Below are 26069 nucleotides of genomic sequence, written 5' to 3' on the forward strand. Positions count from 1 at the left end.
CAGAGAAAGGCTCATCACAACTAGTGGGCCACCAATACAAAGACATCTTACAGAGGTGGAGGAATTCTTGGTACCCCTGTCTGGACAAGGTGAGAGAACTCTCATGCCTGGTGGTGACATAGTTGTGGGAGCCAGGCTGGTGATAACTGGCTGGGTGTCTTTAAAGGATGTACCAAGTTAGTATTAGTATATTCCATTACTGTAATACAGTTGTACACTAGGAATGTGTGGATTAGTCAGCAGAACACAAATGCATTTCTGTTGTGTTGCTGTAACAGGCCTGCAACTGCAAAAGCCTACATCGTAATGTAACTTGTGTATCCATAGGCTATAGAAATCATTAGCATGTAACAGTCTGTGTGTCACATGATGGTGGGAGTGACATATATGATCAAGTATTGCCGCAGATATGTTATCTTTATACTTTCACAATTCCCACTGGTGGAGGGTTTATCACAACATGTTGGCACATTTCATATCAGTGAGTCACCTGTGACTGACAGTGATGACGCCATACACATGGCACAGCCTAATGACACAGTTGCATTGTCAGCATTGCTAACTTTGGTGGGCACACATGCTTCCCTGAGAGGCGAGGTAACAGTGGAGGAGTAACATGAACCTCCAGCTCCCCTTTGTTTGGCACATAGCATCCTGTCAAGCTTAGCCCACCCATACTACCCAGGAGTCACCACCGCAGACAACATTGGTGAGCGAAGATGCCTCCTTGGTGCATGCGACTAACATAAGTGATAGGCATGTAGGTGGCCATCACCATTATAACTCCAGGACATTCCCCAACCTGGATGTCACCCTTGGTATCAACCAGCAGATGTGCAGTTCGGTGATCTAGGCAAATATGGCCACCACACCCACCATGTCAGAGATGTAGAGTGTGCTGTGTTACCTGTGTAAGGAAGTGCAAACATTTCAGGGACTGTGGGACATCCTGCAACATATGCAGAATGACATTGCATATAGAGATCTGGAGCAGGCAATTCTTCTGAGGTCAGTGATGGGCATATGGGTTTCCATTGAGAAACCCATGAAAATACAGGCAAATGCCCACAATGACCAAGCTAGTGGACATATGTGTAGTGCACGGTCGCAAGATAGGCATAATCATGGGGACACATCATACCATACCAGGGACCGCATCACTGTGCCCTTTGCCCATGACTTACTCCATCCTTGGACAGGAGTGTCCCCATGGTTGTGACAAGAGTGCTTTTAACTGCATCCCGTAGAATAAACCAGCAGACCAGCCACCACCTCCCACACACCTGCGTCTAGTAGTTCCATACTACACTACTCCATTGTTGGCCAGCTAAATGCATTGCCTTGCTGTGGTCGCTCATAGGCACCAATATTCTTCTGCCTTCCCACATGGAGGAAAACAGCATGGTTCCTGAAAATACTGTCAGAGATTTGCAGTCATTACATTTGGGTAATCTGCTGGCAGGTTACCCTCATTCGGCCTGATTAACAAAGTCTTGGGTCCTGCGTCAGTTGCTGTCCCTTCTTCCATGATGTCAGGTCGTCAGGGGTATAAAACATGCAGCCGATACCATTACATCAGTCTTTCTTGCCGCGCAGTGCCCGAAGCAGAAGCAGTTCGCAAGTGCCGGTCGGCCGACTCCTGAAATTTTCGTTTTCGACTTTCAAAACCGAAGTCTTCAACTAAAAGCCAAGTACCCCATTGGGGAAACTTCTTCTTGCACCTTACCGATGTCAGTAAAAGTTAATAATTGCATTACTTGTGGGAAGCAAATACCTCGTAAGGATTTTCATTTGTACTGTATTCCTTGCCTAAGCCCTGACCACAATGTTTTTTGCTGTCGGTTTTGTGCTAAATTTAATCATTGCACGATTAAATGTTGATATATTTTTGCTTCAAAATATTTTGGCACAAGATTTAATTATCCAGAAATGTAGTCGGTTAGTAATCCGACTACCGGAATACCTAAAAAATGCAAAGAAAAAGAGACACGACTGTCAAGGTCCAAAACCGACGACGATGCTTTTCCTAAGCCAGTCGCAGGTTCGCCTGTACTCAGTGAGGCGCTTTTGCAGCCCCTGATACCTGCTAATTCTGATTCGCAGGCTTCTACTGAGACCCATTCAGAGTCCGATATGCCGCGATATGCTTTAATTATGGAACCTGCGGATGTCTCTACCTTAGATGGGTTCGGAGCCGCTGTGCAGGCACCGGCTTCTGAGGGTGTTTTCAGGCCTACAGATTTGTATATTAGACTGACGCCATCTTCTAAATTAAGGCCAAAATCTAAATCTATGTCTAAAAAACCGACGCCTGGGCCACTTGTGCAGGCCCCTATGCCTAAAAAACAAATGATCAAAATGTCTGAAGACTTAATTACTCTGATCAGGGGTAGCCATCCCCCTCCTTCTAAGAGGCCTAGGCAAGACATTGATTATGGATCTTCTGAACAGGATTCTATTTCTTCTGACTCTTCTAATGAACAGGATTTGTCTATTCCTACTTATGAGGACTCTGATGCAGAAGATTCCATTCCTTCTGCTTCCCCCCCTGAGGATTTTTCTTTTGAGGAAACTTTACATGCCTTAAGGGAACATTTCCACTGGGAAAGTCAGGATTTCTCTTAATCTAAAAAGAGACTTAGATATTTTCTTCTTTTTCCTCAGCATTGGCCTTTGGCTATACCTCCTGTTCTAGACATTGTTGATGATGATTTTCAGAATCTAGTATGACTCCTGATTCTCTGCCTCCAGCTTCCTTGTAAGCCAGATACTACAGGGTTCCTGACTCCCACAAATTCCTTTTCAAAAATCCTATTGCTGATCCTGAAACCATTTCTCAGGGTCCCAAGGGCATTAAGGCCTTTACTGCTAAAAGTCCTACCCCTTCTGATAGAGATTCCAGGGCGCTGGATAGATGGGGTAAGAAGATTTACACGTCTTCAACCTTGGCAATCAGGGCTTTAAACTTGTCAATTTCATATGCTTAAATATCAACAGCATATCATGGGACTACTTAAACAGAAAATTATGTTAATCTCTGACTGTGTGGAAAATAAAGATTTGCAGGATTTATTACATTCAGCTGAACGAGTTGGAAAACATACTTTGCAGTGTGGTTCTGATTCTTTGGAGGCCTCATGCAGGGCTGCTGTAACTAGATCTGTGCTAAGAAGGCATGCTTGGCTCAAAGAGCAAACTCTGCCAGACCATATTAAAGCAAAATTGTTGGATGCTCCTTTACAACAGGACCGTCTCTTTGGTAATAAGGCTGAAGAAGTGTTAAAAAAGATGGAAGATAAAGCTAAATCTATGCAAACTGTGAAAGATTTCTTACAAGTGCAACCTTCAAGATTTAGTAGCCACTGGCCTACTAAGAACTGGTCCTTTCCAGTCCCTTCGAGAGCCACTCAAGTCAAATCAAGACAGTCCAAAGGCTCCAGGTTTCAGTCACAAGGAACTTTTAGAACAAAACAATGGGGTGCCTCCACCTCCAAATCTGGAAGCAACAAGGCACCTCCCTATGGTAAACAGCCTCATTGACTTCCCTCTACAATCACCAAGCACTTACCGTTTAGCCGCCCCTTTGGGGGGAAAAAACTGGCACTTCATGCAGGAAACTGGCAACTTATTACCCAGGACAAATGGGTTTTAAATATAGTATCCCAGGGATACAGATTTCATTTCTCCACGTTGCCAATCCCAAATGGATGGCCAGATCTGCCCCCAAATCAGTGGGCAGAGGCTCAGAAACAAGTTCTGTCCCTCATGAGCATGGGGGCTATTCAACCAGTACCAGAAGAGGAAAAGGGACAAGGTTTCTATTCCAGACTTTTCCTGGTACCCAGAAAAGACAAATCATGGCATCCAGTTCTGGACTTATCCACTCTAAACACATTTCTGGACATTCCAAAATTCAAGATGCTGACTCTTCAACAGTTACTACCTATGCTAGGCAAAGATGCCTGGTTGGTAACTCTAGACTTAAAAGAGGCTTACCTGCATATCCCAGAAAGAGAATCTTGCAGAAGATACCTCCGCTTCAAAGCAGGCTACTTGCATTACCAGTTCTCTGCACTGCCCTTTGGCTTATCTACTGCACCCAGGGTCTTCACAAAGTGCCTGACACCAGTAATTGCATTTTGCAGACAAAGAAATATTCAAATATATCTATACCTGGACGATTGTCTAATTCAGGCAGAAAACAAGGACATTCTTCTAAAGCATCTGGCATTTGTAAAAAGAGTTCTAACGTGTCTAGGGTACACCATAAACAAAAAGAAATCACAACTGGTACCCTCTCAAAAAATTACATTCCTGGGTGCAAGCTTGAATACAACTGCCCAGATGACTTACCTTACGCCAGAAAAGCAACTTCAGTTGGTGACTTACTTCAAACAGGTGGCCACAAAAACCCTGCTATCTGCAAGACAAATTCTGCAAGCCTTTGGGTTCATGGCCTCCTGCATTCTTCTAATTCCATATGCAAGACTGCATATGAGGAAACTTCAGTGGTACTTAAAAAGTTTATGGAGTCAACATTGTCACAGCCTGGAAACAATGATTCCTATTATACCTTGCCTGCAACTAGAGTTCCTATGGTGGGCAGAGGCCTGCCACCAAAACAAGGGACTGCCATTCACTCCACCCCCTGCCGCCCAAACCCTGAGTACAGACGCATCAGACTATGCTTGGGCTCATCTGGCAGGAAGTGCATTCAGGGCAAATGGTGCCCAAATCAAATGCACCTACATATCAGTCAGAAAGAGATGCTAGCTGTACAGAATGCACTGACAGCCTTCAAGGACTACCTTCATCCAGGACAACTAATGATAAAGACAGACAACACCACAGTTATGTGGTACATAAACAAGCAGGGGGGTACACATTCCTACCCCCTTTGCAGACTAGCCATGGCATTGTGGAACATGGCCTTGACCTATCAAATACAACTACAAGCTCAATTCCTGCCAGGAAAGCTAAATACTCTGGCAGACGAACTAAGCAGAAATCTTATGGACCCACACAAATGGAAATTGGAACCAGAAGTTTTCAACATGTTGACATGCAAATGGGGGAGCCCAGACATAGATCTTTTTGCCTCACCCCAGAACTATCAGTTGGACAAATTCTGCACAAGAATTCATCACAAAAAAGCTTGGAAGGTGGATGCTCTGTCATTCAGCTGGAAAAACCTTTCAGTCCAAGCCTTTCCCCCCCCTGCCTCTGCTGTCCAAAGTTCTATTAAAAGTCAAACTGTACAACCCAAAAATGATTCTGATTGCTCCAGACTGGCCTAGCCAACACTGATACCCACTGTTGCGCAATGTGTCACACCTTCCTCCGTGGCGCCTGCCTCAGACACCTTACCTACTGTCTGAGCAGAACTACCAAATTCTGCACACTCGGCTCCAAACTTTGAATCTTGCAGCGTGGCTAATCAACTAATTTCACCCTTGGCATCCCTCAGCAAACCAGTGGTGGATGTCATTTTGGAAGCTAGAAGGTCTAGTACTAGAAAATCTTATGCTGACAAATGGAAAAGAGTCTGTGCCTGGAACCAAGCACAAGGAATAAGCACAGCAATGCCCAATATTCCTCAGATTCTGCAATACTTAACTGAGATGCTTCACAAGGGCCTATCTTTTTCTTCCATAAAAATCCATGCCTCTGCTATTTCAGCTCATTACAACACAGAACCCTCCCCTCTTCTCTCATCCTCTGCTAAAGCAGTATCTCGGAGGGGCCAAAAATTTAAGACCTCCCAGGAGAGCACCTACTCCTGCATGGGACCTCATTTTTGATTTGGAAAAACTCACTCTCCCTCCTTTTTTGAGCCAGCTGCTACTGCAGACCTAACATTTCTCTCCTGGAAAACAGCTTTCCTTTTAGCTGTCACTTCAGCTAGAAAGATTTCAGAATTACAGGCAGTGGAGCCTTTCGTTGTTTTTCATCCGGACAGGGTGGCTTTCAGGACCAATTCATCTTTCATGACTAAGGTGGTATCCAGTGTGACTCTTAATCAGTTCATTCATCTGCCAACTTTTTTCCCCAATCCACAGAACAAGGGTGAGCGGATTCTGCATTCATTGGATGTACACAGACAACTTAGATTCTACTTAAACAGGAAGAAATCTCTAAGAAAATCTGTACAACTATTGGTGGCATTTGCTGCAGGGGCAGAGGGAAAGGCTATTTCAAAGCAGACTATTTCCAAATGGATAAGCCATTGTATTCGTTTCTGCTATATGCACCATGGGTAAACCTATCCCCAAGGGGATCAGATCTCATTCCACCAGGGCTGCATCTACTTCTGCAGCCTTTCTCAGAGGGGTTCCTACCAGAGACATTCTAGAAGTTGCTACCTGGAGCTCAGTTCATACGTTCACTAAACATTACCATTTACCTCTCTTCTCAAAATCCAGAGCTGGCTTTGCCACTGCTGTCCTGCAGGGCCTTATAGCTGCTCTTAATGCTGTATAATTCCATCCTCCCAACCATAGCTTTGGGATTCTACCCAAATGTAATGACTGCAACAGTGAAACACGAAGAACATAGTACAGTTGTGTACACTTACCATAAATGTAGATGTTCGAGTGTATTCACTTTTGTTGCAGTCCTGGTTACCCACCCTCCAGCCCCCTGTTTTTCTATTACTATACCTCTCGTTTCTTTTACTATGCTTAAAAGCCTTTTTGGTGTATTTGCTTTTGTTTGGAGGTATATTTTTTGTGTTTTAAATTATATGCACACACACACACATATATATATATATATATATATATATATATATATATATATATATATATTTTTTTTTTTTTTTGCTCCCCATTTGGGGGGCACCTGACATCTGGGGCAAGAAAAACTGATGTAATGGTGTCGGCTGCATGTTTTATACCCCTGACTGCCTGACGTCATGGAAGAAGGGACAGCAACCGACGCAGAACCCAAGACTTTGTTAATCAGGCCGACTGAGGGCAACCTGCCAGCAGATTACCCAAATATAATGACTGCAACAGTGAATACACTCGAACATCTACATTTATGGTAAGTATACACAACTGTACTTTGTAACAACTGTACTTTGTATTTAATCTACTAGACACAGAGCCTCAAATCCTGATCTGAGCAGGACAACACAGTGCATGCAGCCAATATTCATGTAATTTCGACCACATATTGACACTGAAGGCTGTGATCCCTAAATCCTCCCATCTTCCTAGCCCTATGCATGCCTACTATATCCACCTCCTATCAAGTGTTCTACCTGGAGTAGTATTGCTGTGCCCTGCCACATCTTTTGAAATGATCATGACTTGGCTGATGTTCTTCGTGTTTCACTGTTGCAGTCATCACATTTTGGTTATCTGCCTGCAGGTAGCCCTCAGCCGGCCTGAATACCAGAGTCTTCGGATTTCTGCGTCGGATGCTGTCACTTCTTCCATGACATCAGGTCGTCAGGGGTATAAAACATGCAGCCGACGCCATTACATCAGTCTTTCTTGCTCTGCGGTGCCTGAAGCAAAAGCAGTTTGCAAGTATCGGTTGTCCGACTCCTGAAATTTTCGTTTTCGAGTTTCAGACCTGAAGTCTCCAAAAAAGATAAGTACCCCGTTGGGGATACTTTTTTCTTGCTCTAACCGATGTCAGAAAAAATTAACAATTGTTTTGCCTGTGGAAAGCATATACCTCATAGAGATTTTCATTCTTACTGCGTCATCTGTTTAGGCCCAGACCACGACGTCCCTCACTGTCATTTTTGTGCCTTGTTCAATGCCCGAACTATTCGTCGTCTGACTATTTTTGTAGCTAAATACTTTCGTTTTCGATCTCCATACTCCGAAATGGCTTCGTTAAGCCATCTGACTACCGATCTTCCAAAAAAACATAAGGATAAAGACAGAGACAGACCGCATTGGTCCAAAACTGCCGACGATGCTTCTGTTAAGCTAGTCGCCAGTCCGCCGGTACTCAGTGAGGCGCTTTCGCAGCCCCTGATACCCGCTACTACAGATTTGCAGGCCTCTACTGAGACCCTTTTGGAGTCCGGTATGCCGCGAGATGCATCTTCGACTATGTAACCTGTGGATGTCTTTACCTTGGATGGGTCCGGAGCCGCTGTGCAGGCACCAGCTTCTGAGGGTGTATTCAGGCCTACTGATTTTCATATTAAACCGACGGTTTCATTTCCAACTACAAGTACCGAATTCCTCAGGTCTAAAACTCGCACTACACCTAGAAAACCGACTACCAAACTGCTGACTCAGGCCCATATGCCTCAAAGACAAATGCTTAGAATGGCTGAAGACCTTATTACCTTAATTAGGGGAAGCCAGCATTCCCCCTCTAAGAGACCTAGAACCGATTTTCTTTATGATTCTTCTGATTAGGAATCTGATATTTCTGCTCCTTCTGATTACCAGGATTTGCCCTTATCTACTTATGAGGATTCTGATGCAGAGGATTCCATTCCCTCTGCTTCCCCTCCAGAAGATTTTTTCTTTTGGTGAAACCTTGCATAACCTTAGGGAGCATTTCCGCTGGGAAAGCCAGGACTATTCACAGTCCAAAAAGAGACTTAGGGAATTCTTACTTTTGCCTCAGCACAGGCCTCTAGCTACCCCTCCTTATCTGGCTATTGTTGATGATGTTTTCTTGGAATCTAGCCGTACCCCAAACACTTTACCTCCAGCTCCCAGAAAACCTGACAGGTACTACAGAGTACCTGACTCTCAAGTTCCTCTTCAAGAATCCTACTGCGGATCCAGAGACCATTTCCTAAGCGCCAAAAGGCATTAAGGCTACTGCTGCCAAAAATCCTACCCCTTCCGATAGAGATTCTAGAGCCTTAGACAGATGAGGTAAGAAGGTTTACACTTCTGCTACTTTGGCCATTAGGGCTTTAAATTGCCAGTTTCATATGTTAAAGTATCAGCAGCATATTATGGGGTTACTTAAACAGAAAATTATGTTGATTCCTGACTGTGCTGAACACAAAGACTTGCAAGATTTAATGCATTTTGCAGAACAAGTTGGTAAACATACTTTGCAATGTGGTTTTGATGCTTTAGAAGCATCTTGCAGGGTTGCTGTCACTGGGTCTGTACTTAGAATGCATGCTTGGCTTAAGGAACAAAACTTGCCAGATCATGTTAAAGCTAAACTACTGGATACACCCTTAAACCAAGACCGCCTTTTTGGCAACAAAGCAGAGGAAGTCCTCAAAAAGATGGAGGAAAAAGCTAAATCTATGCAAACTGTTAAAGATTTTCTACAAGTACAGCCTTCCAGATTCAGTAGGCATTGGCCTTCAAAGAGCTGGTCCTTTCCAGTCCCTTCCAGACCTTCTCAGTCCAAACCCAGGAACAGCAGACCACCAAGACTTCAGTCTCAGGCTACACATATCTAAGCAGTGGGGGGCTCCCACTTCCAAAGCAAGGAGTAGTAAGCCACCCCCCTACAGAAAAATGTCACAATGTGCAGTCCTGGTTACCCTCCCTCCAGCCCCCTGACTTCTCTTGGCTCTACCTTTCCTTCTTTTTTTATAGATATATTTTTTCATGTGTATTTGCTTTTTGATGGGGGTGTACCATACCATACATTTGCTTCCTATTGTGGGAGCTCCTGACATCTGGGGCAAGAAAAACTGATGTAATGGTGTCGGCTACATGTTTTATACCCCTGATGACCTGACGTCATGGAAGAAGCGACAGCATCCGACGCAGAAATCCGAAGACTCTGGTATTCAGGCCAGCTGAGGGCTTCCTGCAGGCAGATAACCCAAATGTGATGACTGCAACAGTGAATACTCTCGAACATCTACATTTATGGTAAGTGTACACAACTGTACTTTATGAGTATGGTAATGTCTGTGCCCGGTGTGGACAATCAGTGTACTGTGCTACATAGCCTGGGTGTGTTATGCATGGATTAATTTTATTCTTTATGGTTCATGTCATAGACCATATTTGATGCTGCATCTTTGCCAGTGCTGCTTGTATTATACTCCCCTCTGCCTCATTTTGGGTGCTGTTGAAGCCAGTTCCTCCAGTGACTCTTAACTCAAATCCTCTTCTACTGCTGCCACAGGTCTGTCTAGTGGTACTACAATGTTCCTGCTTCATAACTGTTTTTGTAGCACCATAATGTGTAGCATGATGCAGGGAAATATTTTAGTGCAAGTCTCAGTTGCATACTACATTCATAGGTTCATAGGTTCATACTAGGCTATCTGCCCTAGGGCATTTATAAGCCTAGCCAGAGTGTATGTGGCTTACACCACCCCTTAGGATGAGAATACTACGCCCTTTTAGCGTTTAGTTTACTATGCCTCTGTCTAATAGTGACACAGAGATGACCCCCGGGATAAACCTACGATCTCCCATCCACTCGTCGAGATTTCTCTTGAATAGAGTCAGTGAGGGGCTCTGCCTAACATGGACTGGGATTCTGTTCCAGAGTGTAGGGAGCCTCTGGGTTATGAATCTGTCCCTCCAGCACGTTCTATTTATTTCTGTGTTGAGGTTTAAGTCACTTGTTCTCATGGCTCTGATGGATTTGGATTTTCTGAGGTGGAGCATGTCCATTAATTCAGGATTGGACATGGCCTTGTACGTCAGGCACAGATCACCTCTGAGTAGGCGGTATGCGACTGAATAGAGCTGGAGTTTTTCAGTCGGGCAGCATATGACATATGTTTAAGACCCTTTATCCTCTTGGTGAGGAACTTTTGGGGTCTTTCCAACTGCTGCAGGTGTCGGGTGAGATACATCCCAAATGGGGCATTGTACTCAATCATTGGCCTGATAAGAGAAGAGTACAGGGGCACAATGACCTCTCTTGATCTAGATGTGAAACCCTTCATGATAAGGTGGGCAATATAGAAGGTCTTCCTAACCACTTTGGCAATGTGAGTGTCAAATGAGAGGTTACTGTCAATCTGGGTCCCTAGGTCCCTGATTACCTCTTCCGTATTAATGGATTACCGCCTATGTGGTAATTTGTCGGTACCTTGTTTTTCCCAAAGGGTATGACTATACATTTTTTGGCGTTCAGCTTAAGGCCATGGCTCTGGCACCAATTATCCGTTTCTATGAGGCCTCTCTGAAGGATGTTTGTGTCCGCTGGAGTATCAATTATGGCCCAGTTTGCAGTCATCTGCGAACTTTGTCAGCCACAATCCTCCTATGTTTGCCTGTACCTCGGAAAAATAAATGCCGAACAAGAGGGGTCCCAGGACTGAGCCCTGTGGGACACCGCTTGTGACTGGCTTAGAGTCTGACATAGCTCCAGCAACTCTGACCCTGTGGGTTCTGTCCTTGAGCCAGTTTGCAACCCATCTTGTGACATATGGATTTACATTTAAGCTGGTGAGTTTGTCTATGATGCCCGAGTGGGGTATTGTGTCAAAGGCTTTTGCAAGGTCAAGGTAGGCTGTGTGAACTGCCTTACCCTCATCAATGGCCTTAGTGACTGTTTTAAAAAGTCGACCAAGTTCAAAAGGCAGGATCTGCCCTTGACAAAGCCAAATTGGGTAGGATCCAATGTCTGTAGGTCCCCAATGTCTTTGTTTATGTTCCATAATGATCCTCTCCATAGCTTTGCAGACCAGGCTCGTCAAGCTTATGGGGCGGTAATTTCCAGGGTCCGTAGAAGCACCGCCTTTGTGAAGTGGGACCACTGTTGCCGTCGCCACTCTTTGGGTACGTATCCTGTGGTAAGGCTAAGATTAAACAGCAGCCTTATGTGTGGGTTTAGTTCCTCTTAGAGTTCATGTAGCACACAGCCCGGGACACCATCCGGTCCCATTGATGCTGTGTTTTTAGCTTTAGAGAGCGGCTCTCACCTGGGCATCTGAGATGTTAGGGAGGCTACACTCTGCTGGGATAGTTATTTCTCCTTTTGGGGGGGGGGGGGGAGAAATTTGCACTGAACCTGTCTGCCAGAATGTTGGCAATGTCAGTGGGTTCAGTGTATTTTGTGTCATTTTGGACTAACTCTGAGCATATCTGGGAGTTTCCACCCAGGTTTCTAACATAGCTAAAAAAGGCCTTGTGATTGTCTTTTGTGTCATTTGCGATTTTTCTCTCAAAGTTGGCCTTGGATGATTTTATGAGTGATCGTAGTTTTTTGCTAGTACTGATCAGAGATGCCTTCCCTTTTAGGGATTTTGCTGTGTCATGTAGTAGCTTCCTCCTTCTGTTGTAAAGTTTGTTTATGGCTGGGGTCCACCAGACCGGTCGCCTGCCTTTGGGGGAAATGGGTCTTGGTTTTATTTGGGATTGCATGATCCATGCATTCTTGAAGGTGCCCATAGAAGGCATTTGCAAAGGATTCAGCAGTGTGGGTTGTGGTTTCCACTGGCCCAGGGGCCTTGAAAGATACCACTTCAGTCTTAAGAAGTGTGAAGTTTGCTTTTGAGAAGTTCTTCACTGTGGTCTTTTGTGCAGGGGTGGGGCGGGATGTGGATTTCCAGTGAGATTAATTTATGGTCTGATCTTACCAAAGAGGGATGTACTTCGTGTGGAGCATTTTGTCCCCATGTTTGTGATGATCAGGTCTAGTATATTGTCTCCTCTTGTGGGAATGGTGACTAGTTGTTCCATTGCATTTGAGTTTATGAATTCTAAGAACCTTTGGGCTAGGGTGTTGGGGCTTGAGTAATGTTCCCAGTCTATGTTTGGGTAGTTGAAGTCTCCCAAAATGATGGTATTTGGAGAGACATTCATACTCTCCAGTGTCTTCAGGAAGGCTGTGTGGGGTTCCTGAGTTTGAGAGGGTGGTCTGTAGCATGCTATAAACTGTAAGGCAGTTTTGCCTATGGTTAGTTGCACCTGGATAGTCTCCGATGCTTCGTGCGTTGCCACTAACCTGGAGGTGTGGGTATCTTTGATGAAAATGGATACTCCCCCTCCTTTTGTGGTTCTGTCCAAGTTGTGGGGCCGAAAAGCATGATATGAGGTAAAACCTGATAGTGCTGGGCTGCTCTCAGGAGCCTTGAACCAGGTTTCAGTCACTGCACAGACATCGATGTTCTCCATACTGAGGAGGGCTTTGAGGGCGTGCATCTTGAGGTTTAGACTTCTGGCATTGAGCAGCATTACCCTTAGTTTTTTTCCACTTGTGTTTTCTAGGGAGGTAGGTTTGTCATTTGAGCCTTGCCTAAAAAAGACACTATGTGGGTGGCAAGAGCCTTGGCCAATATCCGGAAGCCCAGGGGTGACAGGTGCAAACCATCCCTTGCAAAGCAGCGTGGCTTGTCAAGCATGTCATCCCAAGCAGACAGACACTGGATCCCCTTAGAATGACACCAGTAATTAAGCCAATTGTTAAAACTGATCATTTTGTCTTTGTACTGTGGCATCATTCTTGGTGAGGGTAAGATGCTGCTCAGGGTCAGGGTCATACCGGCCTGGGCTACATAATCAGAGAGCTCGTCTATGTCTCTTTTCATGTAGTCCAGGGAGGTATGTCTCAGGTCGTTCACACCGGCATGTACAATGACTGAGTCATATTTGTACTTGCTGTGGAGTGACCTGAGTGCTTGTGTTATGTGGCGGATTCTAGCTCCCGACAGGCAGCTTACTGTGACCCTCTCCTTGTTCAGTCTGGTGGCGGCGCCAGTGTGCCTGACTATGGAGTCACCTATTACAAGTGTGTCTGGCATGTTGTTTGGCCTTAAGGGCTGTGACTGTTTAGCACACTGACTTTGTGAACTATGTGTTGCATTTGCTATGTCTTGAGGTGGTGGTTGCTTGGGTGTCTGCTTTGGAGGCCTCTGTTGTTTTGGTATATTTTTTATCAGCACCTCCGAGTATGTTTTGTGTGTTTATGTGTTTGGTTTGCAGTTGTGATAGTTCTATGTGAGACTGGGTTTGTGGTGTGCGTGGTTACCTTCTCCTCCTGACTGGTCTTGCCAGTACTGAATTGAGAGAGCTCAGCCTCCAGTTTGGCTATATAGTTGCATCTCGCATATATTTGTATTTGTTGGGAGGAGGAGAGGGTTGTCTGTGTACATGAGGCAATTGTAACATTGCCTCAAGATTCCCAGGTTCACCAGCTGAACAGGAGAGGACGCCAGCAACTGACCCTTCGACATGCTAGAAATAGTGAAAAAGATTGCTGTGTAACTAAGTCAGAAAGGACCTATAGGGAAATGGGTACTCAACAGAATTTAGGTGAATGAAGTACTTTTCATTTGTTTAAGAGTGCTTTACCTGTATACAAAATGCTTTAGGAGCAAGTGCTGAGCTTTTCAGATAGAGTATAGGCTGTTTAGATTGCAAGTAGAACAGTTCTAAGGGAAAAATTGAAGAGCAGACTTGGCGGAGCCAGAAAAAGTTTAACCTTGTTTAACCGGCGCTCGTGCAAAGGCGGATTTTAAGCAGTGAACTACAAAAGAGCTAGGAATGGTCCCAAACAACCAATTACTAACAGCTTCTTGTGCTGAGGTCACTTCCCCCGAGGATAGGTAGGCTGCTCAAGGCTCCCCACTCCCACTGGTGAGCAAAGAAACTTCCTTTTATCCAAGTAAGGTAATGGACAACACAGGAACTACACCACAGCCCAGAATACAGCAATGCCTGTATATACTGGTCTAAACTAGTCGAAAGGCGGAAAACAAGGATTATTGTTTTGTTTTTGTTTTTTGCAGAAATACACAGAAAATGCAGAGACAGTGATAAATTAGTTACACAGGCTAGCACACTTTAGTGGGCAGCCTCCACAGTTCAATTAAACAAACAAACAAGCAAACTTTCGACTAAATTCGACTAAATGTAACTTTAAGTGCAGTTTTTAAAATAAATGCAGTAATCAGTAAAAAAACAGTTCAGGCTAGTTTAAAGTAAGCAGCAGAAGCTATTTTCAGTGAAAAAAAAGCAGAGATACTAAATCCAGAAGGTAGTCGCTTTTTCGAGTTCCTTGCTGCTTGGACCACTCAGTAAACCCACGTGGAGCTTGTCTGAGCAGTATAGCCAGAAAAAAATGCCCAGAGGCGGATTTTAAGCAGTGAACTACAAAAGAGCTAGGAATGGTCCCAAACAACCAATTACTAACAGCTTCTTGTGCTGAGGTCACTTCCCCCAAGGATAGGTAGGCTGCTCAAGGCTCCCCACTCCCACTGGTGAGCAAAGAAACTTCCTTTTATCCAAGTAAGGTAATGGACAACACAGGAACTACACCACAGCCCAGAATACAGCAATGCCTGTATACTGGTCTAAACTAGTCGAGAAAGGCGGAAAACAAGGATTATCTTTTGTGTTTTTTTTTTTGCAGAAATACACAGAAAATGCAGAGACAGTGATAAATTAGTTACACAGGCTAGCACACTTTAGTGGGCAGCCTCCACAGTTCAGTTAAACAAACAAACAAGCAAACTTTCGACTAAATTGACTAAATGTAACTTTAAGTGCAGTTTTAAAAATAAATGCAATAATCAGTAAAAAACAGTCCAGGCTAGTTTAAAGTAAGCAGCAGAAGCTATTTTCAGTGAAAAAAAAAGCAGAGATACTTAAATCCAGAAGGTAGTCGCTTTTTCGAGTTCCTTGCTGCTAGGACCACTCTGTAAACCAACGTGGAGCTTGTCTGAGCAGTATAGCCAGAAAAACGCCCAGAGGCGGATTTTAAGCAGTGAACTACAAAAGAGCTAGGAATGGTCCCAAACAACCAATTACTAACAGCTTCTTGTGCTGAGGGCACTTCCCCCAAGGATAAGTAGGCTGCTCAAGGCTCCCACTCCCACTGGTGAGCAAAGAAACTTCCTTTTATCCAAGTAAGGTAATGGACAACACAGGAACTACACCACAGCCCAGAATACAGCAATGCCTGTATACTGGTCTAAACTAGTCGAAAGGCGGAAAACAAGGATTATTTTTTGTTTTTGTTTTTTGCAGAAATACACAGAAAATGCAGAGACAGTGATAAATTAGTTACACAGGCTAGCACACTTTAGTGGGCAGCCTCCACAGTTCAATTAAACAAACAAGCAAGCAAACTTTCGACTAAATTCGACTAAATGTAACTTTAAGTGCAGTTTTTAAAATAAATGCAGTAATCAGTAAAAACAGTTCAGGCTAGTTTAAAGTAAGCAGCAGAAGCTATTTTCAGTCAAAAAAGCAGAGATACTTAAATCCAGAAGGTAGTCGCTTTTTCGAGTTCCTTGCTGCTAGGACCACTCTGTAAACCCACGTGGAGCTTGTCTGAGCAGTATAGCCAGAAAAAAACGCCCAGAGGCGGATTTTAAGCAGTGAACTACAAAAGAGCTAGAAATGGTCCCAAACAACCAATTACTAACAGCTTCTTGTGCTGAGGTCACTTCCCCCAAGGATAGGTAGGCTGCTCAAGGCTCCCCACTCCCACAAAGAAACTTCCTTTTATCCAAGTAAGGTAATGGACAACACAGGAACTACACCACAGCCCAGAATACAGCAATGCCTGTATACTGGTCTAAACTAGTCGAGAAAGGCGGGAAAACAAGGATTTAGTTTTGTTTTTTTGTTTTTGCAGAAATACACAGAAAATGCAGAGACAGTGATAAATTAGTTACACAGGCTAGCACACTTTAGTGGGCAGCCTCCACAGTTCAATTAAACAAACAAACAAGCAAACTTGTAGCACCATCCATGTCCAAGAACAGAAGTGAGCCTTCATAAGCCCAAACATGTAGTGGATGATATTCCATGTCTGTGACAGTGCACTTCTCTGTGCCATTTCCATCAGCATTTTGGAACTACAGTTGGGGATCATCATACATAGTTCAAAAGTGTATCCTGCATCACCTGCAACACACAAGTAGACACCATCATGTGTCGCAAACTGCCCATGCCTGTGGGACCATCATATTGAGGACTTTGTGGATGTAATTGTGTGCACCTCCCAACTAGATGACCATGTGGAAATTAACCCCATATGAAACACTAGTATAGGTTTCACATGTCAGATGCATGAATCATGATAACTGCCTGGATGGTGCACAGGCACATTGTATGTAATACCATGTGCATTGCATACTACTTGGTATTTGATAGAGTGGAAGCCTTTCCAGTTTCTGTACCAGACTCCATGTGGAGGAAGTATGTCCTTGATGGCAATTTGGGTGCAGCCAGAGGCCTACCAGGACCTCTGGGAAATGGGCTGTTGTAAAATGGACTTCTGCTATCCATGCAACCAAATATGCTTCTCTGTGTGCTGTAAGTCTGCATCAGGGAACATTGTGTAGAATTTGGGAGGTCAGTGCCTACAACACTCCCAACCTGTTCCTTGTCCGATCCTGAGTTTCAGAGTTTATTTGGAGTCAAGTCATCATTCTGCCTGTATTCTTTCCTGAACCTCTAAACCAGAGAGAGATGATTCTCCATACTCTGGGTGTGCATAGACAGCTAGAGTATTATCTTAACAGAACTAAGACCTTTAGGACAGCTGAACAGCAATGCATTTTATGTGATGGGACAGAAAGGGCATCCTGTGTCAAAACAGACCACTTTCCAAATAGTTGTCCCTTGCTGTTTCTTTTTGTTGTCTCCACCATGGTAAAACCATTCCAGGCAGGGTCTTGGCACATTCTGCCACACCTTTGTTTAGTTTGATGTCATATTGGAGAAGAGTGAACTTTAGAAGTTTTAGAGCTAACTACTTGGTCCTTTGAACATACCTTTTCAAAGCGTTACAAAGTGGATTCCTTTTCCAGGTCTAGAACAGGATTTGTTAGCACCTAGATCTTAGTCCTTCCCCTTCTCAGGCTGTGTATGCTCTGGTAATCTACCCATATAGCTAAGGTTACTGAAACAGTAATTAATGATGAACATAATTCAGTTGCGTAAATTGCACTTATAACAGTGGATATTTGATTAAAGCACTGTTTCAGGTGGTGCACCCTCCCTCACCCTGATTTGTATATGTTTTTTGTGCCAAAAAAGTCCTGAGGTATGTTGGCACCCAGGTTGCTATTTTCTTCACATAGGAGATTGGGGCACAGCAGCCTGAGCACGTGTGTGTGTGTTGAGGAGGGGTTGGGTGGGGTAGTGAAAGCTTTTGGAAGATTTTGTACATTATCTCCTTGACAGGATATAATCCTTATAGCTAAGTCTACTGCAGCAGTGATTTAATCAAACATCCACTGTTATAGTAAGTGCAACTTACACAACTGAATTTTGTGGCTACATGCTGGCTTATGAATAGTTTGAACTGCACAAATACTGTTAATTTTGTAGTACTAAAACTTGTTGCATTGCAAGGTCATACATTACATTAAGTACATTAAGAGCATGTAATAATAATAATAATAATCATAATGTAAGACATTAAGTACGTGTAATGTTGTCTGGATGTAGCTCAGATGTTTCAGATGATTTTTTTTCACTCTTCCCTACCAGAATAAGTGTTTCATAATTCTCTGTTGTATTTCTCTCTCTTGCTGTGTAGGAGAAGATCTCGGCATTAGAAAATCAAGCAAACCAGATTAAGCAGCAAGCAGCACAAGAGTGTGAGCGTCTCAGCAAAGAGAGGAATACCACACTTCAGATCCTTCATAAGGTAAACCTAGCACTTTTCAGTAAGTTAACAAAGCATACTTTGGATAGCGACAACAGATTGGTGAGGTGGTTCTTCATAGGTTTTGTGTAGCCAGTGCTCTGTTTTTCACTTGGTATCTGGTTGTATATTTACACAGGTCTTGAGAATGGAATATCAGGAAAGAAGCAGCAGAGGACAATGGTCTATCTACTTAGCTATATGAACATTAATGCTCTGATACACCATTTCTGCCTTCCTACCCTTTCCTTCCAACTGATGTTTGATGAAATAGTCATATAGTATACAATGCAGGGGGAATGAAAAAGAGGAAATACTGCAATAAGCTTATAAGAGATGATAATGAGTCCTCCTGTCCTTGTGAATGCCAGGTCCATTTAGCAACCAAATCTTACTCTTTTTTTCATGCTTCCAAATAGTAGTAAATATGGGTATCCCGCTAGATGTGCAAGGTAGTAGAAGGAAAAGAGAGAAAGGCACATTGTTAGATTAGGTTAAGTCAAGACTAATGCTCTTACATTAGAACTGTAAAAGCCTAATTATTCACACAAAGTAGATTTTCCACTCTCTATGCAGAAAATGAGAAAATATTTCAGTCAACTGGAGTACTGGTTATGAATGTACATATATATTTAATGAGGATTTTCCACCAAGTTTACTATTTTGCATTTAAATAAGCAGATGCAATATAGATATTAATGTGGTACAGCAGCATTTTGCTGTTTTCTTTCTAAGTCTGGAAGGAAAGGCTGGCCTGTAAGCATTGATGGCACCAGTGGCTGTTAGTAACCAAGTTCAGCTACAGTCTTTAAATATTATGAGGCTGTTCAGCTACAGTCTTTAAATATTATGAGGCTGTCAAGGGAAGGGGGAGTCTGTGGGGCTGCACTTCTTCAGTGTTATAGGCAAAGAGTCAGTATACTTAAAATGGCACTATGGGCAGAAATTGAAAAAAAAATGTATATATATTTTATTATGTTGACATGAAGTTTTGTAGAGTCCAGACTTGTCCGCAGCATAATAAGTAGTTATTTTTAATTAAATTTTTTTTCCAACACTGATTGCCTTCGTGAGGGCAGGCATCCTGACATGATCTTGTTTTCTTGGAAGACTTTCTGCCCATAATCTACTGTAAGGGAACAGCTGCTAAGATTGTGAGAGTGGTGAGCTTTGAGTAGCCTGTCTGTCACTGGAAGGGTGGTTTCAGCCCAGAATCTGTAGTTTTTACTGGCCATTTTGGGCTATTTCTATCCCTTTCATCTTTCTGTTTAAAAGCCCGTGTTTGCACAGTTTTGTGCATCTCGCAGTGCCGTTTAACTAGAGTTAAACTATTCCCGGTGCCAGAAAGTCTGCTCTTCTAATTTCCCCTTACAACTAGCCAGTTTTCTAGTTTTATCACTCAAAACTGTTTCCTTGTGCTCATCACTTGTTCAAAACTCATTGCAAGCTCTAAATAATCTACAAATTACTGCAGCACTCAACTTTCCTCACTTGTTAGGAGGAAAACAGATTTTAGTACTTAAATTAATAAGCACCTATCCAGGCATGCCTAAGGGTCAGCTCCCGGAATTTTCCCCTGTCTACCTGATGAATCTGGGCTTCTTGGGGCAATGTAGCAATTGCTTCATGTACACTGACAACCTTCTCCTCCTGCCACCCAACACTACAACCTGTGAGAGATGCACTTATATAGCCAAACTGGAAGCCAAGCTGTCTCCAGCCAAGACAGTCAAGAGGAGAAGGTAAACACCTGCAAAACACCACACTCAACACATAGTCCATCAAAACCTACACCACCTAAACCCACACATAGTAACACAAAACACACACCTGTATTCGTGGAGGCTCTCAATAAAAATCTGCCCAAACAACAGAGACCTCCAAAGCTGAAACACAAGCAACCACCACCCCTGAACAGAACCCAAATGACACATAGCCCACAAAATCAGTGTGCCCACTAAACCTCAGCCCATAAGGGAGAACAACGTACCCAACACACTAGTTATAGGCGACTCTATAGTCAGGCACACTGATGTCCCACTCACCATGCTAAACAAGGAGAAAGTTACTGTCAGCTACCTGTCAGGTGCCAGGATCCGCCACATTACGGAAGCACTCAGGTCACTCCACAACAAGTACAAATATGGCTCTGTCATTGTTGATGTTGGTGTGAATGACCTGAGACGTACCTCCCTGGACTACTGGCTAAGGCTCTTGCCACCCGTGTAGTGCTTTTTTTTAGGCAAGATTCAAACGACAAACTCACCACCATAGCAGGCATAAGCAAGCAAAATCTGAGGGTAATGCTACTCAATGCTATAAGTCTAAATCTCAAAATGCACTCACTCGAGGCACTTCTTAAAATGGAGAACATCGACATCTGTGCAGTGACGGAGACCTGGTTCAAGGCTCCAGAGAGAACCCCTGCATTACCAGACTATAACTCATACCACACCTTTCGCCACCTAACCTGGACCGAAACACTAAAGGAGGAGGCTTGTCCATACTCATTAACGTTATCCACACCTCCAGGCTAGTTGCTCAACATAATGCATCCAAAATTATCCAAGTGCAACTAACACTGAGCAAGACTGCAATCCAGGTTGTAGCTTGTTAGAGATCCTCTGCCATGCCCCAGGATGCCCACTCCGTGTTTCTTGATATAATGGGTAATATTAAGGTACAGCCCAATACCCTAATAATGGGTGATTTCAACTACCCAACCATCAGTTGGGAAAACTACTCATGTACTAACTCATTTGCTCAACGCTTTCTGGAATTCATAAATTCCAACGCCCTGGATCAGCTTGTCCATACCCCCACCAGGGGCAGCAATATCCTGGACCTGGTCATTACCAATATGGGCAACCGATGTTCCACGCCAAAGGTCAACTCCTCGCTGTTCAGGTCCGACCACAATCTAATCACCCTAGACATCAATATCCCGCCCCCACCCGCCATTAAGAAAACCAGCATCAAAAACTTCTCCAAAGCCAACTTCATGCTTCTTAAGACAGAAGTGGCAAGCTTCATGACACCCATACAGACAGAAAATAGAGGATCGACTGCTGAACCCTATACAAGTGCACTGTATAAGCACATACATGAGTGCATGGATTGTGCCATCCCCAACAGAACCAAGATGCTATCCTCCAAAAAAAGGAAGCCAATCTGGTGGTTCCCTGCCATAAACAAACTCTACAACAGAAGGAAAAAACTGTTGCAAAATAGAGTAAAATCTCCTGCTTGCAGGAACTCCCTGGTCAGTCTCAGTAAGAAGCTGAGATCACTCATAAAATCCTCCAAAGCTAGTTACGCCACTGATTCCAAAGACAACCACAAAGCATTCTACAGCTATGTCAAGAATCTTAGTGATGACACTCAGATCTGCTCTGAGCAGAACATGTAGACATACAGAACCAACTAATATTGCTAACATCCTGGCAGATAGGTTCAGGGCAATCTTCACCCCCCCTCACCCCCCAAATGGCCCATCACTATACCGGAAGAATGTAAAGCCCCTGTAATCACGGCTGCACAAGTAAAGACCGCACTCTCCAAAGCCAAGAACACAGCATTCATCATGGGACCTGACAACATCCCAGGCTGTGCTCTGCACGAACTACAGAACCAACTGGCACCCCATCTAAGTACCATGTTCAGTCATAGCCTCACTTCAGGCTTTGTGCCTACTGAATGGTACACAGCGATGGTTATCCCATTCCACAAAGGGGGTGCCACCACAAACCCTGGGAACTACCGCCCCATTAGCCTGACGAGCCTGGTCTGCAAGGCCATGGAACATATCATCTTGGAGCTTATAAACAAGGACATAGGTAACCTCCAAACTCTGGACCCCACTCAGTTTGGGTTTGTAAAAGGTAGGTCATGTCTCCTAAACCTGATTGACTTCTTTGAAGCAGTTACCAGAGCCGTAGACAAGGGTAAGGTGGTGCACACAGCCTATCTTGACCTCGCCAAGGCTTTCAACACCATCCCCCACTCTGGAATTATAGATAAACTTACTAGACTGGGCATAAATCCCTATGTCATAAGATGGGTGGCCAACTGGCTCACTGACAGAACCCACACAGTTAAAGTAGCCGACTCCAAATTCAACTTCAGACCAGTGACAAGTGGAGTACCACAGGGTTCAGTTCTCGGTCCTCTCTTGTTTGGCATCTACTTCTCAGAAGTCCAGGCTAATACAGCAGGCCTTTGGCTAATGGAGTTCACAGATGACTGCAAACTAGGTGCCATAATAGAATCACCTAATGATGTGGACATTCTACAAAGGAGCCTCACTGAGATTGATGCTTGGTGTCAAAGTCATGGCCTCAAACTCAATGCCAAGAAGTGTACTGTCTTCCCCTTTGGGAAAAACACTGTACCCATGAACTACCACATAGGCGGTAGCCTACTAAACACCGAAAGTGTGGTAAGACACCTTGGGACACAGGTGGACAGTAGTCTCTCCTTTGATAATCACATCACCACAGTAGTCAGGAAATTCTTCTACATGGCACACCTCATCACAAAGTTGTTCACCTCCAGAAATAAAGAGGTCATTGTTCCAGTCTACTCATTCCTCATCATTATAGAGTACGATGCCTCGTTTGGCATGCACCTTGCAAGACATCTACAATAAGTAGAAAGGCCACAGAAATACTTCACTAAGAGGATTACTGGCCTCAAATAGATGCCATACACAGACCGTCTCAAAAAATTCGAGCTCTTTTCCATCACTTATTGCCTACTCAGAGGCGACCTCTGCCTAACATACAAAATAATGTCAAACCCAGATCTGTTGGACATGCTACACTTAAAAGAAACCCCAGTCTCACTGAGCCACATGCTCCAAGGACCTAAACCTTGCCACCACAATAAACAGAACATGCTGGAGGGATAGATTCCTGTCCCAGAGACTTCCCATGCTCTGGAACAGACTACCATTCATGTTGAGCAACACTCCTCATTATCCCTCTTTAAGAAAAATGTCGACAATTGGATGGGAAATAGGAAATTCACCCTGGGGATCACTTCTGTGGCTCTGCTAGACAGGTGCGCAGGAAAATAACTTTCTTGGGTGGCGAAAGCCAGGGAACTTTTTTGGCTAGTCTTATATAGGCCCCAGGGCTGATAGCCTAGTACCTACCTATGAACCTATTAAGTCACCCTAGTCTGTGCTGTCAGATTACAAATCCATTCATTTAGAGTGGAAGTAGTGAGAAATACTATTTGCTCTGAGAATCTTGAATAAAAATGTCTGTTATTGTTTTGCAGGAGCTCTTACATAATTGTGCTATATTTTTCACCTGAGGTACCGATTCACTGGAGGTGACTACAGATTTGACCCTCCAATACCAGGGAGGTACCTTATTTATAGTTAGTATAGAGTCTTGTGTTGCCTGCCTGTATTTTAAGTTTAGAACTGTTTAATAAGTGTCCTCTTGTGAGAGAAGGGGAATTTGCATATGTTATTACTGAGCTATTAATAAAAAGAAAGCCACCAAATACCACCAGAGTGTGGTGGTCTAGTCCACGGATAAATATAAAAAAGCAGATAATCACCAAGAAATATGTAAACTCAGAAAACAGCTGAAGAATCCAGTATATACAAACTTTATTGTCAGCTGCACCCCCCACACACCTCCTGCTACTTAAATATATCAATTCCGAGATCACACTTCACTATACTAACATGAGTTATGTTGTAGTATAGCAAATTTGAAGGGAACATGACTAAGACTACAACAGGCAGTCATGAAACACGTAATGGTAGGTTTGCCATTTTGTTCTGTGGAGTGCGATCTCAGAGTTGATATATTTAAGTAGCAGGGGGTGTGGGGGCATAGCCTCTCACATGGGGGGTTCAGGGGGCTTGCCCCCCTGGTTATACTTGGAGAACTGGTAAACAGTTTATCTTTTGTTTGTTTCTGTATGTAAGTTGTGCTGGAATATAGTAAGTGTTGGTATCCTGTGTGTTTCGGTATTCTGAGATTCAGTATTTTGAGTTTTCAGTCTTTTGAACTTTCATGATTTTGGTTTCAGTCTTTTGAATTTCAAAATTTTGGGCCTTCAGTCTTATGAAGTGAATCTCTCTCTCTCTCTATATATATATATATATATATATATATATATATATATATATATATATATATATATATATATATATATATATATATATATATATATATATATATATATATATGTATATATATAATATATCCTGGAGTCCTCCAATCCCCTACATCATCCCCATTCCAGGTATTTTCTATGAATTACCACCTATTGCTCTGTTTGGAATCTGGTTGACCTGCCATGAAACATTAATCACGCGTGCTTCAAACTTGTTTACATATATTTGGGCAAGCAGTGAGCAGCATATCCCTGATTTTTTTTTAAAAAAAAGTCTTAAATTTAAAAAAAAAATGGGTCTATGTTATATAATCGAAGAGTCTCTTCTTCGAACACATAATAATCGGCACACATACAGCGAATGCTGTAAACTGTGAATGGCCACGTCTGCAAATTTCTTCCTCGGGGGAAAAAATTCACGTGGCCATAAAATACAAAACAAACTTTAAAACACTAATCAAGTGGGGGGTTCTCCCCTCACACCCCCCTATCTAACTATACCAACTCCGAGATTGCTCTTCATTTAAGAAAAAGGCAATTCCCGATAATGGCCAACTGAATTTTTTCTCGAGGAAAAACTTCACTGAAGTGGCCGTTCGCGGTTTACAGCATTCGCTGTATATGTGTCGATTATTATATGTTCGAATAAGAGACTCTTTGATCACATAATATAGACCCAAAAAAACAGCATATGTGCTTTTCCTTTTTACATATATGGGAGCAGGCAATGAGCAGCATAATTTGTGAGGAAGTCTCAAATTAAATAAAAAAATGGAACATGCTGTTTGTTGACTGTTCCCATATAATATAAATTTATCATAAAGGTAACCCCCCAACTATGTTTCATAAAAGGGATCAGATTTGACATGGTTTTCAGATGCAAGACACAGTATATGTTTTTTGTTATATCTGCCCTATGAACATAGAACAACACACTATGTTCCATCATTTTCACTGCTGCAGGCTCCTTTGTCTATTTGGGTTGCATCTTGCCCAAGCTCTGGCTCCCTCCCACACCCACACCTACATTCTGACTGCTTACTGACTAGCATCTTGGAGGGAAATCAGCAGTGATAGTGTAGACAACTTCACTACTTTCTTGCCACCTGAAGGGGAGAGCAGTTCTGAGGCTTCACAAGAGCAGCAGTTGGATACAGTGTTCATTTCTAGCAGTAAGTCACAATAGGGAAGCCCCTTCACAGAGAAAATATTGACTTTTTAAGTGTCTGTGATTTCTTTCTATTTTCTGAAGAGTACGGGCAGGTTTATTAATATCAGAAGTTCCTTTTTTTAAATACCTTCATTGGATTATCACTTGTGATGTAGAGAAACTTGGCATCTATATAAAAGTAATCAAACCATATTAAGTTCATGTTTACAAATATTGTACATCACAGATATTGTTC

At 43.2% G+C, this 26069-nt stretch overlaps 1 protein-coding gene across 8 annotated transcripts in view; it reads left to right on the forward strand.

Annotated features, from left to right (window-relative positions):
* The window catches only part of PHLDB1 (pleckstrin homology like domain family B member 1), a 2201164-nt gene that overhangs the window by 1505025 nt on the left and 670070 nt on the right, over positions 1–26069 (forward strand). For all 8 annotated transcript variants that reach the window (XM_044080920.1, XM_044080921.1, XM_044080924.1 and 5 more), the window contains one exon: positions 18418–18528. In XM_044080920.1, coding sequence (XP_043936855.1) covers positions 18418–18528 — 111 coding nt within the window. The remainder of the gene's footprint in view (positions 1–18417; positions 18529–26069) is intronic.

This window comes from Protopterus annectens, chromosome 8.part0 (genome assembly GCF_019279795.1).
Source record: "Protopterus annectens isolate FY-2018-M chromosome 8.part0, PAN1.0, whole genome shotgun sequence".
Classification (NCBI taxonomy): Eukaryota; Metazoa; Chordata; order Ceratodontiformes; family Protopteridae; genus Protopterus; species Protopterus annectens.